Here is a 16625-nt window from a genome sequence, read left to right as displayed (position 1 = left end):
ATGCGGTGCGGGCGGTGTAGGCGCCGTTGGTGAAAGGGGAGGCAACCTGGGTCCGGGTAGATTCAACGCGTGAGATCTTAGTTCAGACGGCCTGCAATGAGGTATTTTGAGCCTTGGCACTACGCAGTGGGTCGGACGTCTGTAGCGGGCGCTCAACTCGCGCCAAGCCAAGGTCATCCTGACCCCCCAGACTGGTCGGCATGTGCCGCATCTCCGGCCTAGTCTGTGCATCTATGCGGGGTTATGTATTTATCAACGATGTCGCGGAGAGCGCCTGATCAACCATATTCTTCCCTCCTAGGCACTTTGTGAGGATTCAGGATGCAGCTCTATTGCAACAAAGGCGCACATATCAATTGACGTTATGACTGAAAATCTTACGACACACTAATCAGGTCCAGCAAGTCCCCCGATTTCATCGTTCTAACGGCAGGATCCAAAGAGCTTTAAACCGTTGTCACCTTTTCGGAGCAACGTATCCAAGTTCGACGGCCGGCATGGGCACACTTTCCTGCGAGGTGGCAGGAGTTCGTATCCTGGTGTAAGATGCGACTTGATCCTTCTTCGTGTCGATCTTTCTGTCTTCTTCATTGTCTTCGCCCTCAGTCAGCTTGGCAATTCATCATAGGTATGCATTTCTTCGTAGCAAGTGAGCATAATCACTTACAGACAAGGGAACAACACAGCTTCAGTATGACAGGAAACCATACCGCAACCGCGATCAACTGACCGAACCCCCAATTGTTGATATTTGTTTCGCTTTTGGGACCTTCTCCAATTGATCTCAAGACGTCCCAAAAGGCCTTGATTTCCACAAGAGATAACACGCACATTGCGAAAGTGGCAACTTCTAGGAGCGCCCAAAAGACCTCGTATATTGGCGTTATGAATGATAGATTTCGGATGATCGTATCAGAACGGGGCTGATGATTCCAACGCTTGAGAATGGTAACTGTAGTCCAGTCAAGCACGAGGCAGCCCGAGATCAAATATATAAATTGCGGGTGTCTCGACGTGATGAAGAAGAAAAGATCCGGTTGCGTGATTGGATTTTTTACCGTGTTGCGTTGGCGAAATCTCTGACAAAAGGTCATTGGGCCAGCATGGCTTCCGCAGCTTCCAAGATTCTCAGCTGCATCCTCGAAATGCGGCAGCAGGGTCGACGGGTCGATGTCCTTTGGAAGATGCATGATGGAGACCAAAATGAGGTTAACAACGACGAACAACAGAGTGTACAACCATCGCTTTCCTGCTGCATGAAGGGCTAGCTGGATGAGAAGCAGCGGATAGGATCCTGCTGCGACTATTCCCCTCAGAATAGTGTCGTTCGTTATCCAAGAAACCACGGTGGGAATATTGGCAAGACCTGTTCCTTCTTTGCCCCGGAAGGTGGCGATCGCTGCGATGGCAATGGTAACTAAAAAGGCAGCCTGAGTCTCTTGGAGATCGATGATTGCACGACGGATAGTTTCGGCAAATGCGGTACCCGATAGGCGTTTCTGTAAATCGCGTGACCGCACAGTGGATTCCTTTTCGGTCTTTCTGGTTACCAGCAAAGTTGCGTGGGCACAACTCTTGACCCAGCTCGTCGTCGTCTTCAGGGCAAAAAAGAAAAAGAACGCGAGGCCGAACTGAAAGAAGTAAGCAATCATAACCTACGTAGTACCTGTCAGCTGATTGCCTTCGGGTGCGACCCATTATATATGAGTAGTCTTGGTCATAGATTTTGTAGTATATTTCTCATGGCCCAAGCATAAGGAAGGGAACAAACTTACTCCTGGTCCGGCAATGTCGTAATCAATTCCTGGATCAGAAAATCCGCAGTAGTCTCTGCTCATGACATTGGCAAAGCTGCGAATCCTGGAGGTATTGACTGGATGTGATAGGAATTCGGTGACATTTGGGGAGCAACCTCCAAACCGGGGGTCGGAGCATGATTCCAAGACGCAAGGGCGGTACAATGCGAAAGGGAAGTCGAAGGTGTTCAGATTGCCAAAGTTGAGCACTTCATTCGCGCTGGCCACTTGAGTTTCGTTGATGCTGTCATGTCCCGGGTCGGTGTGATGCGATCTCGTGAGAATCGATAAAGTAGCCAAAGTCATACAGTTCCACAGAGTTTGTGGAGACTCGAACATGGTGCCAGGGTCTTTGCACGCCTCTCGACAGTTGAAAGTACCATTGGGAAGCTGACACCCATCAGCGATGAGTCTTGCAGGGATTTTGGGGTTTCGGATAATCGAGTAGGGGCGGGTTAAATATTCGTTTTCCCACTGAAGCCACACACGAGGTATGCGATATCCATCGACGTGATGATCTTCGAGCATCGCCACGGTTAGGTTTGGAAACAAACGTATTCCTCTGTGAGCCATCGTGAATTCAATTGGACGCAGGAGTTGAACTGGGTTACAAAGCCATATATGGCAACGTCAGTGCAAGTCGAGATAAAAAGGTTCTCGGCATCAGCTGGGGCAATCGTGCTTTTTAACGTCTCGAAGTCTACCTTACGTAAACTAAATAGCAGTCCTCCTTCCAAAGATAGCAGGCCCTGCCAGCTTTCTTTTTTTCAGGTTGGTCACTCCGGATATCTGATTGGAAGATGAGCTTCTTTGCACTTTCTTTTCAGCCCAATAATTGGGTAGTCAGCGCACACGCAACCAGACAATCACCGCCAATGGATTCTGAGAGATGTTTCAAACAAAAGGTCCATTCGTCAGCGATAGAGCAACACAGGTGCCGAAAGTCAATGGCGTGCATAGGTGTCGGCGACGTTCAGCTGCTGTGGTTTACGAAATGTGAGACAAAATGTAGGCTGCACATGGCCTTCGCCTCATATCTAGAATTCAAGATCGAGGGCATTGGCCATGCTTCCTCAACAGAAAAGCTTGTGATGTCGATGGATCGGCATGGACTTGCTGAATTGGAACATTCATACTTATTTCCGGTCACCTTCGAATTCAGAGCTTTCAAGTCTCAGTTCTGTGGGTGAAACAATGCCGTCTGCGACGGCTCGTGATTAGTTGTTATTGCCTGAATCAACTGGATGACTGGTGATGTCTAGTACTGTGGCACTCCAGGGCGAGACACATGCGATGTGAATCAGGCTGGCGATTGTGGCGGACCGGGCTTTACGCGAGGCTCTCAAACGTAGAAAAGAAAATGCGGCATGATGGTCAGTTTACAAGCCATGAACGAGTAAGAAGCGCACGTTATTCCGGAACCGAAGGCTATGGAGGTTTTGACCTATAATAGCGAGGCCTCTGAAAGTCCTTGGCATCTTGTTTTTCATGCCAAGAGCTTAGACGGGGCAAAGAACCGGTCCCGCAAGGGATACCGTACAGGAGCTTCCAACTTTGCCAACGCAGCTTCCAGAGGTACAGTCGTGAATCTCTCCATTCTGAGAGCAGACACCAAAGGCCGCGCATACACCAGCCTATCTCTTGTCAGTCTTCGAAACCCACACTCTAGTTCCGGCTACCTATGTGTGCAGAAGGGAAATACTCACGGAGATAGGCATGGCAAAAGCCAGTGCAGCAGAAACGAGGGCAATGACACGCATCTTGGGCAATTACCGTAAAAGCCCGAGTATGTGTTTAAACGTGGGCGAAGAATGCTGGTATTTGTTGATGTCAAAGGGAATTGTGATAACGAGTGACTTGATGAACTGTATTCTAGAAGAGGACTTTCCAACTGGGGACGTCTTGAAGCAGAGCTTTATACACCTTCTGTCGCCCGGGCAGTTATCCGAGAATTTGTTACATCGTCCTCAGAGACACAAGATTTCGGCAGAAACTTGCTACTTTGGTTGTATCGGTTCCGAGAAAACGGGGATGACTCGCTCCGACTCGCCCGTACCCACCAACTAGCAACGGCGGTCAATGTCTTTAAATTATTGCCAAGATGATGTGGCATTTGATAACAAATTGGACACAAGTGACTGACAAGAAAGTACAACAACACTTTGCGGAAAAGGTTCCTGCCGTACGTATGTTTATCAATCTTTGACAACATGGCCAATAAATGATGAGTAGGTACTTCAAATCGCTTTGATATTGCATTGCAAGACTTGCGTTCATGGCATATCCTTTCAGACGCAGCTTCGACTGCTTGGACTCCCCGTTCTTGAAGGGTGAGGCTTAGCTGGATACAATTGGTAGACTCAAGACGGCTGGATCGAAAGTTTATGTTGTGGGCTTGTAGTAGATGACAGCTACCTTGCTACGGAACCCCGGTTTCTTGCGATGCAGGTCCTACAAGTATCTATCTTGTCTCAGATGGGATAAGGTTTGTTTAGGCTTGTCCATCTTAGATGCATGAACTTGCAGGGTACGTCTTTTCGTAAATGAGCTCTCTTCGTTGTAGCGACTATCTGAGAGAACCGTGGCCTTCACGGTAGGAAGCTTATGGCGGTGCAAGTTGCGTGCATTCCGAATCGGAGTCAAAAGCGTAACTAATGTGTAGTATGCGTAATTAATATGTAGCATGATTCTGTCGATCTGGACATTGGCCAAAGTAATGCACCCATACCGTCAGTAACGTGTTAGCCCAGATAACCCAGACGAGGTACCTATAATAGTCAGGATTGGGAGACTTATGCGATTCAAACCATCAAACGTTGCCTGGCCCAAGATAAGGCGGCCGGTTGCTGAACTAATTGTTTCAAAGTATAGAGGCCACAGAAGTGAGTGGTGAATCGAGGGTCTGTTGGTGTCTGTGGGAGAGAGTGGCCAAGGCAGTGTAGGCTGGAGAAGGCCCCATATGGGCTGGAGGCGGTGCCTGGCAGCTGGTGCCAGGTGGGCCGCCACACAAAGTGTGTATTGAGTAGTATTTGGAAGCTTCAAATCATATTGTGGATTCATGGCTAAACTTAATGCCAAGAGATCATCCTATTTGTTTCCGCCAGTTCGAACATTACTTTGGACTGTCTCGATGTCATCATCATCTAGTTCTGGTTCCCAGAGACAAAGAAGATGTCTGATGAGGAGGTTTCCATGATCTATGATCATGAGTGGAATGGTAAAAATGCCGTCATCGCTTTGCAGAATCCCTTCAGCAGTTATACTGGTGTAGCCAAGACTTCTACGGGGTCTTCTGAACATTTCGAAGCTACGACGGTGAAGATGTCAATTTGCAGCACAGGAAGCCACGCCTGTCACTTTCGGTTTCTCCAGTGGTTGAATGACATACTATTTTCCGCCCTCGAGTCTATGATATGACTTGATTTCAGGCCAGTTGATTCAGACGGACAGCTGTTCAATATGTTGAATTCTTTGCTTCTGTACCTTTGAGTATCATAAGCTGCTATAAGTCAAAGATATTGGGGATTACCGTAGAGAACCCTGAACTTGGGTGATAAAAAACGATTTGACGATTGATTGGAACCCTTCAGTGCTGTATATACCCCACACCATAATCAAGAGCGCCTCCGATAGTTGCCCGTTACAGGTCTTAAAACGTCCTAGATCAACGAAAAGAAATATTGGATGTTCTTAGGTAAAAGACTAGGTGGCCATATTCTGATTGCCCAGAAGGAGTAACGTCAAATCAAAAGTCAAACAAATAGAAATAAGAAAAGAAGAAGATACAAAGAAAGAAAAGAGCAAGGTGCCTCTCATACGCTGCTACTTTGTATTCCAACAACCGAGTCTTAGGTTGATATTGAAATGTTAATAACAGCTAAGTCAGCTATGGGCATTTCAAGTCTATGAGGAAACTGACATGAAGCTATACTATCTGAATACGCTTGAGCTGTTCCAGTGCTCTCTGCCAATTATCGGAATTCATCAGACCGAGAATAAAAGAATCTCCTACCAAAGAGAATTTGTCATGACCATCCCCCTCTGAGCATGGTCGCAGGACGATCGGAACTATAGCCCCAGGAAGCAGGTAGATTTTGTCGCCAACAGCGACACCCTGAGTAGTACTGCCTAGAAATCCCGTTTCAGTAATGAACAACGTCCTCTCAAACATCCTAGCCTCAATCGACTTTCCAACATGATCCACTGGGTGCTCAGGTGGTTTACTTGGTCTGCATCTCTTCTCAAAGCTCTCCGTGTGTTCTTTGTTGACGTTTTTGATTGGGGACAGGGTCCAAATGGACGTCGTATAGTGCGCCCCGGCCTGAAAGCTGTAAGCTCCGATCTAGACTGACCATCCACAAACCCATCGGAACAGAGCTCCATACCCTTCCATCCAGATAGTAGAAGAAGGTCCTGGAACTCTTTCTTTTGCAGCGCATCCGTACTTCTTGTGAGCCCCTTTTGACCCCATTTCATGTCAAGGCATAGCGTCCTTAGCCAGACTTCCCCCAACAACCATCTCTCAGCATAGACCTCGCCAGGGTTTCCGAAACATGAAAGAAACTCCTTACTCTGTACATCTAGAGGCCGATAGTCTGTCCGCTCGGAAGACTCCCAACGATGTGGTAACATCATTAACACGCGATCCATTCTAGCTCCATCCACTTCCAGAATTTGGTCATTGAAAAGAGGGCTCTTTTGACGCATTGAATCCTTTGGAAGAGATGAATAATGTTCATCCGAAATATTCGCGATGCAGCTTGTCCATGCCTCATACCAGGCTCGGCGCTTGGTGGTCTCTCGTAGCATAGTCCAGTCAACTACCCAACTTGGTACGTGTTTGAATTTCAGCTTTGTGCTGGCGCATGAAAGAATTTCCAGCTTCCTGTCCCTCTCAACAGCCTCTTTGGAAACTTGAGTATAGATAGTAGCAGGATCGCAAGCGTAATTCGGATTCAAAAGTGAGGCGCTCAGGCCGCAGGCCGAGGACAGAGTAAACTTGGTCATGATCGCAAGTGGCATCTCGATGAAGCGTCTGCTGTCTCAAAAATAGAGTGGAGCATGAGGAGAATGCTGCTTTCCCTTGAGAGGAGGGCTGATGTCTTGACCGAAGAGTTACTATTTCTCTCCAATGCCGGGAAGCTAGGTCCAGAATCTCATCGCCTTCGCGGCTGGAGTAGCTGTTGAAAACATTGCAGTTCTGCATGAAGTACAGCGCATCCGTGAATATATCGAGGGAAATCGCGACAGGGCCGAATAGGAAGTGAACATCGGGGGGAAGGGCCAACTCCTGGACTACCCAGAGCCTGCGCCACCATGGATCTCGAACAACGATGGCGAGCACGTTCAAGATAGATTCCCAATACGGTGACCAGTTTCCCTCCACCCAAGATGAGCCTAACAGAGGATGCGGTAAGTTCATGTAGGGGTCTATTGTGCGCCGGCTTGGGTATCGTTCAGGAAGTTGCCGAAGAAACCATGCTAAGTGAAAGGCAGACTCTCCTAAAGACAGGCGATTTGCGTAATTGGCCCACTAAACTTCGAGAATCCGTTCTTCGCTCTTGAAAGCGTCATTGGACGTGCATCTTTTGACACTGGCTGACTCGCGACGTGTGATGCCTAACACTTTGACAAGCCTAGCCCACAGTCTTTCGTAGTCACTGAAGTCACCCGCGAAGGACCAGCATTCGCGGTGAGCTTCGACAAACACGGAATCGTTCAGATTAGACTCCAAGTCTCCCAGCCATACCAGGCCGTTCGTACAGTCGGTGTAGATCTTGCCCATTATCCGTACTTGATGATTGCGTTCTTCTGTGAACGACTGATCGATACATATAGCATCAATCCATAAAGCCTCTTCGGCAAACATCTGATGTGCCCGAATTCGACGAAGGGCATGGAAGAGATTCTCGGTAACCGAGATCATATGACCATCAACTGATACTTGGTATTTGTCGGACGGATTCGCCTCGCCCCATACATATGAAAGGGCCTTATATTTAGGCTTATGGTTAAGATTCGTGATGAAAAGCTGGATTCGTATCTGATCTGACCAGTCGCCGGGTAATATTCTTAAGAGTCGAATTTCTTCTTCCGCAGTGCTGAGGGGCAATTCCTGATGAATAACCGACGCTATCACAGCTAGATCCACGCTCTATGAGGCTTGAAGCTTTTTATCATGATGTTTGTTGATGATTGCAGGCCGCTCATCGACAGAAGAGTTTGGCTTCTACGTACTGGCGGTGAAAAGCCTGAAAGTTGACACAAGGAAACATACAGGTCTCCGAGATCCAGGCAGAAATTCGTGGGGCTGGCGCGCTGCTTACCACTCTCGACCTACTATGACGCAGCTGTGCGGATAAATTGTAACAGCCAATTGAAATCATTCCAACAGCCTCACTTGAGGGTATGGTGGTCACCTTTTCTCTAAATGGGTATTAGTATTTAGGCACTGTGAAAGGCGTCAAAAATTGGAACTGCTTGTGGGCTTCTGCACAAAGTTAATTGAAACAGATGAATCAGATAATTTAACATTGTGCCCATCGTTGAACAGTTGTGTGCGGTAAGATAAACATAATGTCGCGTCAACGATTGATTAAGGCTACGTACAACTGGCTCGCGAGAAGCCTTGTGTTTAACAAATGTCCGATTTTAGTCGCATCTCTCAAGATGCAATCGCTGTTAAACCCCATATTCCTTGGTCATTGTTTTGAATCACCTATGCCGCATGTGAGGGGAGCCCATGGGTGTAGTGTTGCTTTCAGGAACGGGAGAATCGCGCCCTTGCTGGTGGAAATGCTGCTGGTCGTATGGTGTTGGAGATCCCATCTCACTTCGCGCCGTCGCGACTGATGCATCCAGTTCCGAGTATCTATGAAGGTTCCCAGAATGAAACTCTGACTCTCGAGGCGACGTGCTATAAGGCGGCTTGTACAGACCCGGAGAAGAGGTAATGTAGGAGCTTCGGGGATCTGTGCCGGTGTGCTGAGGCTCGACAAGGGTCTGGGCCGGGGTGTTGGGTCCCGCTGTTGATGGTACGTCCGGCTTTTCAGACAATTGACGCTTAAGGGACTTGTTCTGCTTCCACAACCAAAATGTCGAGATAAAACCAGCCAAGAGACAGACTCCAGCTACAACAGCGAGACCGATAGTGGCTCCCTTGAAAGCATCATCGTTGCCAGCGCCATTGCCATCTGTGGTGTTCGCAGTGCAGACTGATTCCTGAGTCTGGATTGAGATCGCTTCATCTGTGCCACAGCAGGTTGTGTTCGATGCTCCGCAGCAATACTTGGCTGTGCCGTCATTACAAGCGGTAAGGATAGTTGAGTTGGAAGCGGAACCGCCAGACTATCTAGTGTTAGTACGTCTGTTAATTCCCCAAAGCCCTGAGACCGTACCGCTTCATCCATGCAGATGTTGACACAAGCCTTGCTCTTCCATGTCTTATCAGTACAGAACCCTCTCTGTGGTTGCTGTTGCTTGTTGATACATAGGCCGGATGATGAGCAAATGTCTCTTTCGTCGGCCGGGCCGTCGAGAGCGCAGCAGCTAGAGAAGACGCCGGACTGAGTGATTCCGAGCTTGTTGCATGGAACGTAGGTTTCGTTGTTGGCAACTGAACCGTCTGGTGCGTAGCAGGAGACTTCCTGTGCTGAAACGTGGGTAACAAGGCCCAGGGCCACTGCTAATAATGACACCAGCATCGCGGCGACTAATTTGGCTGGCTCAGATCCGTCAAGAGACCGGGCGATGGCACACAGCGATCGAGTGTGGGACAAAAAAGAGAACGGAAGAAGAAAAACCGAACCAGACCAACTTCAATCAATCAAAACGGGGGGCCTGTTTGTCTTTATGAAAAATACAGTAGCACAGAGCTGATCACCCGTACGCCGCCGGCCTGCATATCCGGCGCATCCTTCCCACTCTCCTCCTCGCTCTTTTTCTCAAGCCTCGCTGCATCTCACCTCAGATGACCGGGGTGGGCTCCATCTTACACGCATAGAAAAAATGCTGGTAGCTCAACATACGATATCAGCACCTGCAGCCAACAAGCCCGTAAGCTGTCTGAAATAGGCAAGCGAGATGCAATGGCTGTGAACCCCTGCTCAACCGAGCCACTCAGAGGCATATGTGACAACAGGCTGCAGCATTCGGTCAAATGAAAAGACCTTTCCAACACACAGTTGAAGACAACCAACACAGCGGATTATTCACCAAAATTGGGCGGCTGTGCCCGAGAGGGAGGGGCACAATGAGGGGGCTCGGGGCAAACCGACATTGTGAGGGTGGCCGCCGGACGCAATGATACGCTGGGATGGGCCGATTGGCACCGTCGGATTGAGGGGTTCGTCAATGAATCTGTGAACTATTACTTACGGATCTGAGTGTTTTCTTTAGTCTGCGCCAGGATCGTTCTGATCTCATCAGATAATTCCTTTGATCTTGCATGTAGCGTCTGAGTAGGGCCATGGAATTAGCCCCATCGCAACGCCTCTACAAGCTGAGCTCTGAAAATTGAACACCGCCCCCAATCACATTCTAATGTGAGAAACAGGTGAGTGGAATTATCCCCCAATCATGATCCCATGGGTAATGTTCCATTGCAGCTACACCATGTTGATCATTGAAAAGCCACCTGGCTTGGCAGACCACCCAGGCGATTCGCCCAGAATTCTGTGATCAGGCTATCGCACCGGTCAGCTTACTTGGCACTGAGGAGCTGTCAATTGAGTACAGTGTCGCACCGATTCAGCGATGTCCTGGAGTTTAACTCAAATGCGCGTCAGAGCAAAGTTAGTGACGCCTCTGAAATAGTGCAGGCTCTTTCTGTGCCATGAGAATCACATTTCACACGCACACTAGGTATCTACGTCGAAAATTGCTTGAAAATAAAGGGCATAGAATCGCTGTTAACCAATTACTGAGAAGGCTTTAGCTTCTTCTAATAATTGAAGCTTTTACTAATCGCTCGCGACAATGGTCGATGTTGATTGGTTTGCTTTGAAAATGTAATTGTCCGCTGAATCCATTGGCCACAGCCTGTTATCCCTCCAAGAAGAAATACTTTGTCTGAGCTGTCAAGCAACACGTGCGAAGCTGGTAGATTCGCTAAAGAAGACGTGACACCATGGTCTTACAGGTAACCTAGCAATACCTAGAAGGCGGTTTAGCTGTATGGTCACTTGAGCACCCCAACGTTTGCTGTGCCTTGGCAGGCTACCTCCTTTGAGGAAGGCAAGAGATTACCCGAAAATGACGATGTCAGTGAAACATACAAATTCTCAGAAGATTGGATGATAAATGCACTTGAATGGGTGCAGTAGACATATGCGACAAGCTCTCGACTTCATAGCCTTGTCAGCAGACGGAACGACAGTATACATATTTTGCAGGCTAGCGGTAACCATCATATACTCAATCATAAGGCCTGGTGTTACATAAATACGCTACAAACAACGAAGCCAGATGGAGCATGCCGCCCATCTAGTCAAAGTCTTCTCAGCTTTAAGCTGTCCCAGTGGCGGTTCCCTGCTCGGGATTCTGTAAGCTCATCCGCCTTACTGTCTCTTTCTTTGTAGCCAAAACCTCATGCAACTCTCTGATCATGTCTGGAACAGGCCGTTTACTGATGAAGATGGAATCAAACTGCCCCAGTACCTCGGGGTAGTTCCGAAGACAACTCCTTGCTTCCCACAATAATCTCTCCGCAAAAGCAGGATCGGCGGTATTCTTGAGCATCTCGGCCATTAAGGTGTTGTATCTTCGCTGGTTTGCGTCATCAACATGTTGCTACGATCGTTGTTAGATACTAGGATGCAAAGACGTAGAGAATCACATTGCTAATGCTCGCATGAATGATCTGAGAATTGGTCCAGCATACCTGGATGTCAAACGTCAAATTGACAGTGGGTTCTATAACGGCTCCTTTGAAATCTACTGATGGAAACTGTTTCTGAATGTCTTCGCCATTTTTCATCGACTCGGCAATCATCCCCTCCCGACTTCTGCCGAGAACTTCTGGCTGCTGCGACGCAGCGTCGAATTCGGTGGAGCTCGCGGAGCTGCTCATTATGCGGGACTAATGACGAAATCGTGATTTCAATCCCGAAGCGTCCGGCAATGAGTTTTGGTTGCGGAATCAGTAGGTTTGGACAAGCTTGAGCTGCCGTCTGAAGTTGCCCCTGTTGGCGCACGTGAAACTGCCAACTCAAAAGTCGCGGAATGGAGTCAGGGCGAACCCCAACCTTTTTATGCATTTGCCGTGCCAGTGACACATGGAAGATCGGCTACCAATTTGGCGGGAGCGACACCGCGCCGGCAAAACGGTGGCGTTTGCCGATGAAGTCACACCCGCCCTGTCATTGGTGATTGTGTTCAACCTGCATGCGCTGTCAGCCCTTTAGCATCAATCGTTCCCTAGCGGCTTGGCGGATCGACCCGGAGCTGATCCCGAGGTCAGTTGTGAAGAATGGTTACTTCCCGCGCCTCGGCTCGCCTATCCGCTCGTCAACTTCAGGCGGGCTAGTTGGGCTATGGCACGCGCTCAGATTGTTTGGCAAGACGGAATAGTTGAGTTTGACTAATGAATAGGCATTTTGAAGAAAGATGAATGATTTACAGTAGATGTACATTGGCGACCCGTCACTGGCTTTCGATGAACCTGACCGTCTTCTTTCCCAATGGTCTCGATATGTTGAAAGCGAAGATAACGATTATTCGGCCATCTCAAGAAAATGTCGCTGATACTCGAACATGTCGACTCAAATGTGCGCCTCGCGTTTTTGGCACGCCTTAACAATTCGACGGTCGAGAAGGCCTAGCGGGGCGCTTCGCACCCTTCTTGCGCTCTGCTTCGCTAGGTTCGGCGGGTTCGGCGGGCTCTTCGCATTCTCTTGGCTTCACAACCGGGTTCAAAATGTCTTCCGGGGCGATGGCTGGTGCTGCTTCTTGAACGGATCGATCTTCGATGTTTAGGCGGCGATGGAGGCTCTGAAGAATGTGGGTGTCGATGGTGAAAGCCAGTCCAGTGGAGACGAGAGTGGTAAGGAAAACAATCAATGAGATCTTCATGGCTGTGGATGGAAGGTAATTTGGAGGTTTTGTTTTGTTGAAGATAAGGTAACACGGTCAACGGCTGATATGAGAGTCGTGAATAGTCAGATGGCAAAGCGCAGGAAATGATAAAGCGGACCAGACGATTTAAGTATGCTGTATTGGGGACGTGATGTATGTATGTCGTTTTGAAATACTTATGGTAGGCCTGGTGACTTCAGGGGTTTCGGCGTCGCCCGAGATCGCCGGCCTGACTCGCATGGGCTATGCACAGCCTTACAGAAATTAATGCAGTGGATGTTGTGGGATACCAGGGTACTTTTTATAGTTCGGCTGAAGTTTCATCGTCATAAGTATTGGGATCTGCCTTATTGTTGTCATTTACCGTATTTTGATGAGGTTGAGCAAGCACAACATCGGAGGCCGCGGGAATGGCTTCCTTCTGCATGTTTGGATGTGTTTATCGCAAGCCAGAGGCCTCTACATCCAAGCTTAATGGTTCGCGTTCGCGATAAGGCGACCTTGATGTTGATGGGAAACCCCCAAGGGATTATCGCAGCCAACGGTAGTATGATCAATGAAGTCGGGCTGTGTCGGCGAATTCAGAAGGACTTTCAACACGTCCTAAATTAGTGGAGAAACTACAGCGTGAAACAAAGTCCACGATGGAAAGACCAATAGCTGGAACAAAAAAAATCAAGGGATGAAAGGAATCTTTCATTCAATGGGAAAGCTTATGAGAGGTATTAACTTAAATGGAGATGGTCTCCAGCTTCTATGAATTATGTCCGTCGTCCAGAAAAGAACTGAGTTTAACTACGTGGTATGTCCCGATGAATCATTATCGATCGACTACTCAGTGAAAACCTTCAGTTCCACCAAACGGACCTTCTTGCCCTCCTTGGGCGTCACGAGAATTCTGACGGACTCAGTCGAGACACCAGTCCACTTTACGTTGGTGATGCCATTCGCCAGAGGCTCGTCGTACGTTGCGTCAGCGACATCGGTCCATTCGCCGCTCAAAACCTGCAGCTTGTAGCTCGCAGGAACATCGAGACCCTTTTCCTCGTTCGAGAAGAAAGCAATCTCGGCGCGAGAAATCGTGACAGCCGCGCCGAACTCCGTGCTAACCCATTCCTCATTCGTGCTGCCCTCAGGAGTATCGAGGCCATTGGCAATGGTGTCCTGGGTCCAGAACCAGATGCGGCCATCAAAGACGTCATGGAGGCGGTTGATGTCGTAGTTGGCGACGGAAGTGTTGACAATAGGAGGGGTTATATCAGCCTGAAGCTGGATCGCTTGGTCAAAGGGGCGGGAGACGGAGACGGTTGAGCGAGCAATGTCGACTGTCAGGCGCTCGAGCTTGTCGGATGAAGCGACCACCTGGCCGCCGACCTCAACGCGCAGGCCAGCCTCGCCGTAGCGGTCACCAGTCGCATCCCACTGAACAGCAATCTCTTGACCGTGGTAGAGGATACGCTCGGCGCGGAAGTAGGAGATGGAAGATGGGTCAGCCAGGGGGTTGACTTCCAGAACGTCGTCTGCGCGAGGACGAATACCGACGAAGCCGGACAGAATCAAGTCAACGTAGCCGGAGTGGAAGTAGTGGTGCGAGCGTCCCAGTCCGACAATTGGCTCACCAGTGTCAGGGTCGTAGTTCTCCTCAATGTCCAAGATGTTGTCAAAGTGCTTGTTGTAGTGCTGGTTGGCATACTGCTTGAGCAGCCTGGTGTAGTCGCCAACATTGACAAGCGAGGATGAGTTGGGGTAGTGGTCGAGAACATTGGCGAGCGAGGTCAGGACCTGGGTCGTCTGGTAGGGCCAAGAAGGGCCGTTCCAATGGCACTCGGTTTGGGTGCCCTCGTAGCGCCAAACGCGCATGTAATATTCGTACGAGGGTTCGACAGTGCGCAGTCCGAAGGGGCCGCCGAGTTGATCGGAGCTAAGAACGTGCTTCCATGCCTCACCGAACTTGGCATCATCATCGGGAAGATCATGCGCCCAGGGCACAATGCCAGCGAGCTCACGTCCTCGGATGAAGTCCCAGTAAGTCACGTTCTCGTTGTTGACGAAGAAGCGATCGATGAAGTGCTCGAATGTGGAGTTCCACAAGTCTCTCTGGAGAGTCTCCTTGATGGCGTCGGCTCGGTTGTTGTATTCCGCAACAACATCGTCAAGACCACCCTTCAAAGCGGCGATCTTGGCGATAGCCCGCGCGTTGGCGTATTGGTAGGTGTTGATGGTAGGGCGGAAAGCCTGGCCTCCACCAAAGCCATCATACCCGCCAGACGCGTCAATACTGGCGATAGTATACTCGGTCGCGTCGGCGAGGGGTTCGATCCAGAAAAGACCCTTCGACTCGTCGTAGTGGTCTCCAACCCATTCGTTGTAAACCCTTTGCATGTCGTCGAGGAGGGAGATAGCGAGTTCGGGGTTTCCGTCGACGAGATAGTTCCTCCAGACACCATCTGCCAAGCTCTCGGAGTACTGACGCGGGTTGCTGTCGGCGCTGTACATGAAAGTCGCATGGTCTTGCTTGAAGCGAGGGTCGCGGCACCATCGGCCTTCTGAGAGATGGAAGATTGCGGCGCAATTGTTGGAAGCCCACGGCTGCGTCTGCCAGCCAACATTGTCAATGAACTCTGTCGTGATGTAGCCGTACTTTGTTCCGACATCGCGTTGGTGAGTGCGGAAAACATTCCAACGGTAGTAGTAGACTTCGGTGATTTCCGAGTCGCTCGATTCGAATAACGGAATGCGGTCATGGTACCATGGCGCATCGTTGCCGAAGTACTTTTCGGTAACAGCGTCCACGTCCAATGCGGCCTGGGCCAAGCGCGCAGCCAATGGGACCGCCGCAAGAGTTGACGAAAGCTTCATTTTGTCGGCTGCTGGGCCTTTAGTGGATAGCTAGGGATTGCTGAGAGCTTGAGATTCCTCCGTCTATTGACATGGTGATTTGCGGCGACCAGCTAGACGACTTTATATTGCTAAAACTCCTCTCTGGCGTGATTCGATGGAAAGCTTTGTCCCCGGATATTACCATACTCGGTCGCCCCGACGGGCTCATGATCACAAACAACCGACCCGGCGTCTTGGCTTCGTACAGCAATTTCCGTCGCGAGCGGATCGCGGATGCGCGCTTCTTGGAACCTGCATATTGCCCTGAGCTAAGCACACCCGTGCCAATCGTACCGAGCCGCTTCCCCTAGGATGTCCTCGAACTACCGCGTCCTTACGCATGTAAAATGGGTGACGATGACGACTGCGCGGGGAAAACTTGGGGCCACAATAGAGGCTGGGATCCCCGCATGTTCGGTCGATTAGCGCGCGAATGGAACCCCGTGACTCGAGTCGTGATTCGCAGGGGGTAGGTGGTCAGAATCTGCCGAGGACAAGATCGACGGGAAATCGAGAATACGAATATTTAGCGTTGTAGCTATTCATGAACAATTCATGTACGAGATGACTGATTTGGCGGTTGAGCCTTTTGTGTTAGGGTTCGAGTCCCGTGGATGGTAGTATGATTGAAGATGTTGAAGCCCCTAGCCCTGGTCGGGTTGCGGCTTTTGCACCTACCGAGCTCAATCGATCGAGGCTGGAATGCTGAAGCTTTCAGCATGTAAAATGGCTCTACATATAGTGATTGTGGTGTGCTAACAAAGTCTCATTGCGGGAAATTGAGAAACGCCTGGCGCGACAAATATCGACCACCTACTTACGTGTCCCAAGTCACATGAAGTGTCGAAGTGACAAGCCACAATGACGAGCAAACAC

At 49.6% G+C, this 16625-nt stretch overlaps 6 protein-coding genes across 6 annotated transcripts; all 6 read right to left on the bottom strand.

The window, feature by feature from the left end:
* Positions 1-659: 659 nt before the first annotated feature.
* GCG54_00001408 (uncharacterized protein) lies at positions 660-2135 on the bottom strand (the record flags this gene model as incomplete). The annotated part of the gene is made up of 3 exons (XM_045401524.1): positions 660-1499; positions 1563-1655; positions 1776-2135. 3 exons carry the CDS (start codon positions 2133-2135, stop codon positions 660-662), a joined length of 1293 nt encoding a protein of 430 aa, XP_045258526.1.
* Positions 2136-7329: 5194 nt separating this feature from the next.
* GCG54_00001407 (uncharacterized protein) lies at positions 7330-7722 on the bottom strand (the record flags this gene model as incomplete). Its single annotated transcript, XM_045401523.1, has 1 exon — positions 7330-7722. The coding sequence occupies one exon, from the start codon at positions 7720-7722 to the stop codon at positions 7330-7332; it is 393 nt and encodes a 130-aa protein (XP_045258525.1).
* Positions 7723-8510: 788 nt separating this feature from the next.
* Positions 8511-9499, bottom strand: GCG54_00001406 (uncharacterized protein; the record flags this gene model as incomplete). The annotated part of the gene is made up of 2 exons (XM_045401522.1): positions 8511-9143; positions 9194-9499. 2 exons carry the CDS (start codon positions 9497-9499, stop codon positions 8511-8513), a joined length of 939 nt encoding a protein of 312 aa, XP_045258524.1.
* A 1801-nt stretch (positions 9500-11300) lies between these two features.
* GCG54_00001405 (uncharacterized protein) lies at positions 11301-11865 on the bottom strand (the record flags this gene model as incomplete). Its single annotated transcript, XM_045401521.1, has 2 exons — positions 11301-11585; positions 11677-11865. 2 exons carry the CDS (start codon positions 11863-11865, stop codon positions 11301-11303), a joined length of 474 nt encoding a protein of 157 aa, XP_045258523.1.
* Positions 11866-12587: 722 nt separating this feature from the next.
* Positions 12588-12866, bottom strand: GCG54_00001404 (uncharacterized protein; the record flags this gene model as incomplete). Its single annotated transcript, XM_045401520.1, has 1 exon — positions 12588-12866. One exon carries the CDS (start codon positions 12864-12866, stop codon positions 12588-12590), a length of 279 nt encoding a protein of 92 aa, XP_045258522.1.
* An 834-nt stretch (positions 12867-13700) lies between these two features.
* Positions 13701-15728, bottom strand: GCG54_00001403 (uncharacterized protein; the record flags this gene model as incomplete). Its single annotated transcript, XM_045401519.1, has 1 exon — positions 13701-15728. The coding sequence occupies one exon, from the start codon at positions 15726-15728 to the stop codon at positions 13701-13703; it is 2028 nt and encodes a 675-aa protein (XP_045258521.1).
* Between the last annotated feature and the right edge of the window lie 897 nt (positions 15729-16625).

The sequence above is a fragment of the Colletotrichum gloeosporioides genome (genome assembly GCF_011800055.1).
Source record: "Colletotrichum gloeosporioides strain Lc1 chromosome Unknown consensus_85, whole genome shotgun sequence".
NCBI lineage: Eukaryota > Fungi > Ascomycota > Sordariomycetes > Glomerellales > Glomerellaceae > Colletotrichum > Colletotrichum gloeosporioides.
The sequence above is the reverse complement of the archived record's forward strand: the minus strand, read 5'-3'. Positions and strand labels throughout refer to the sequence as shown.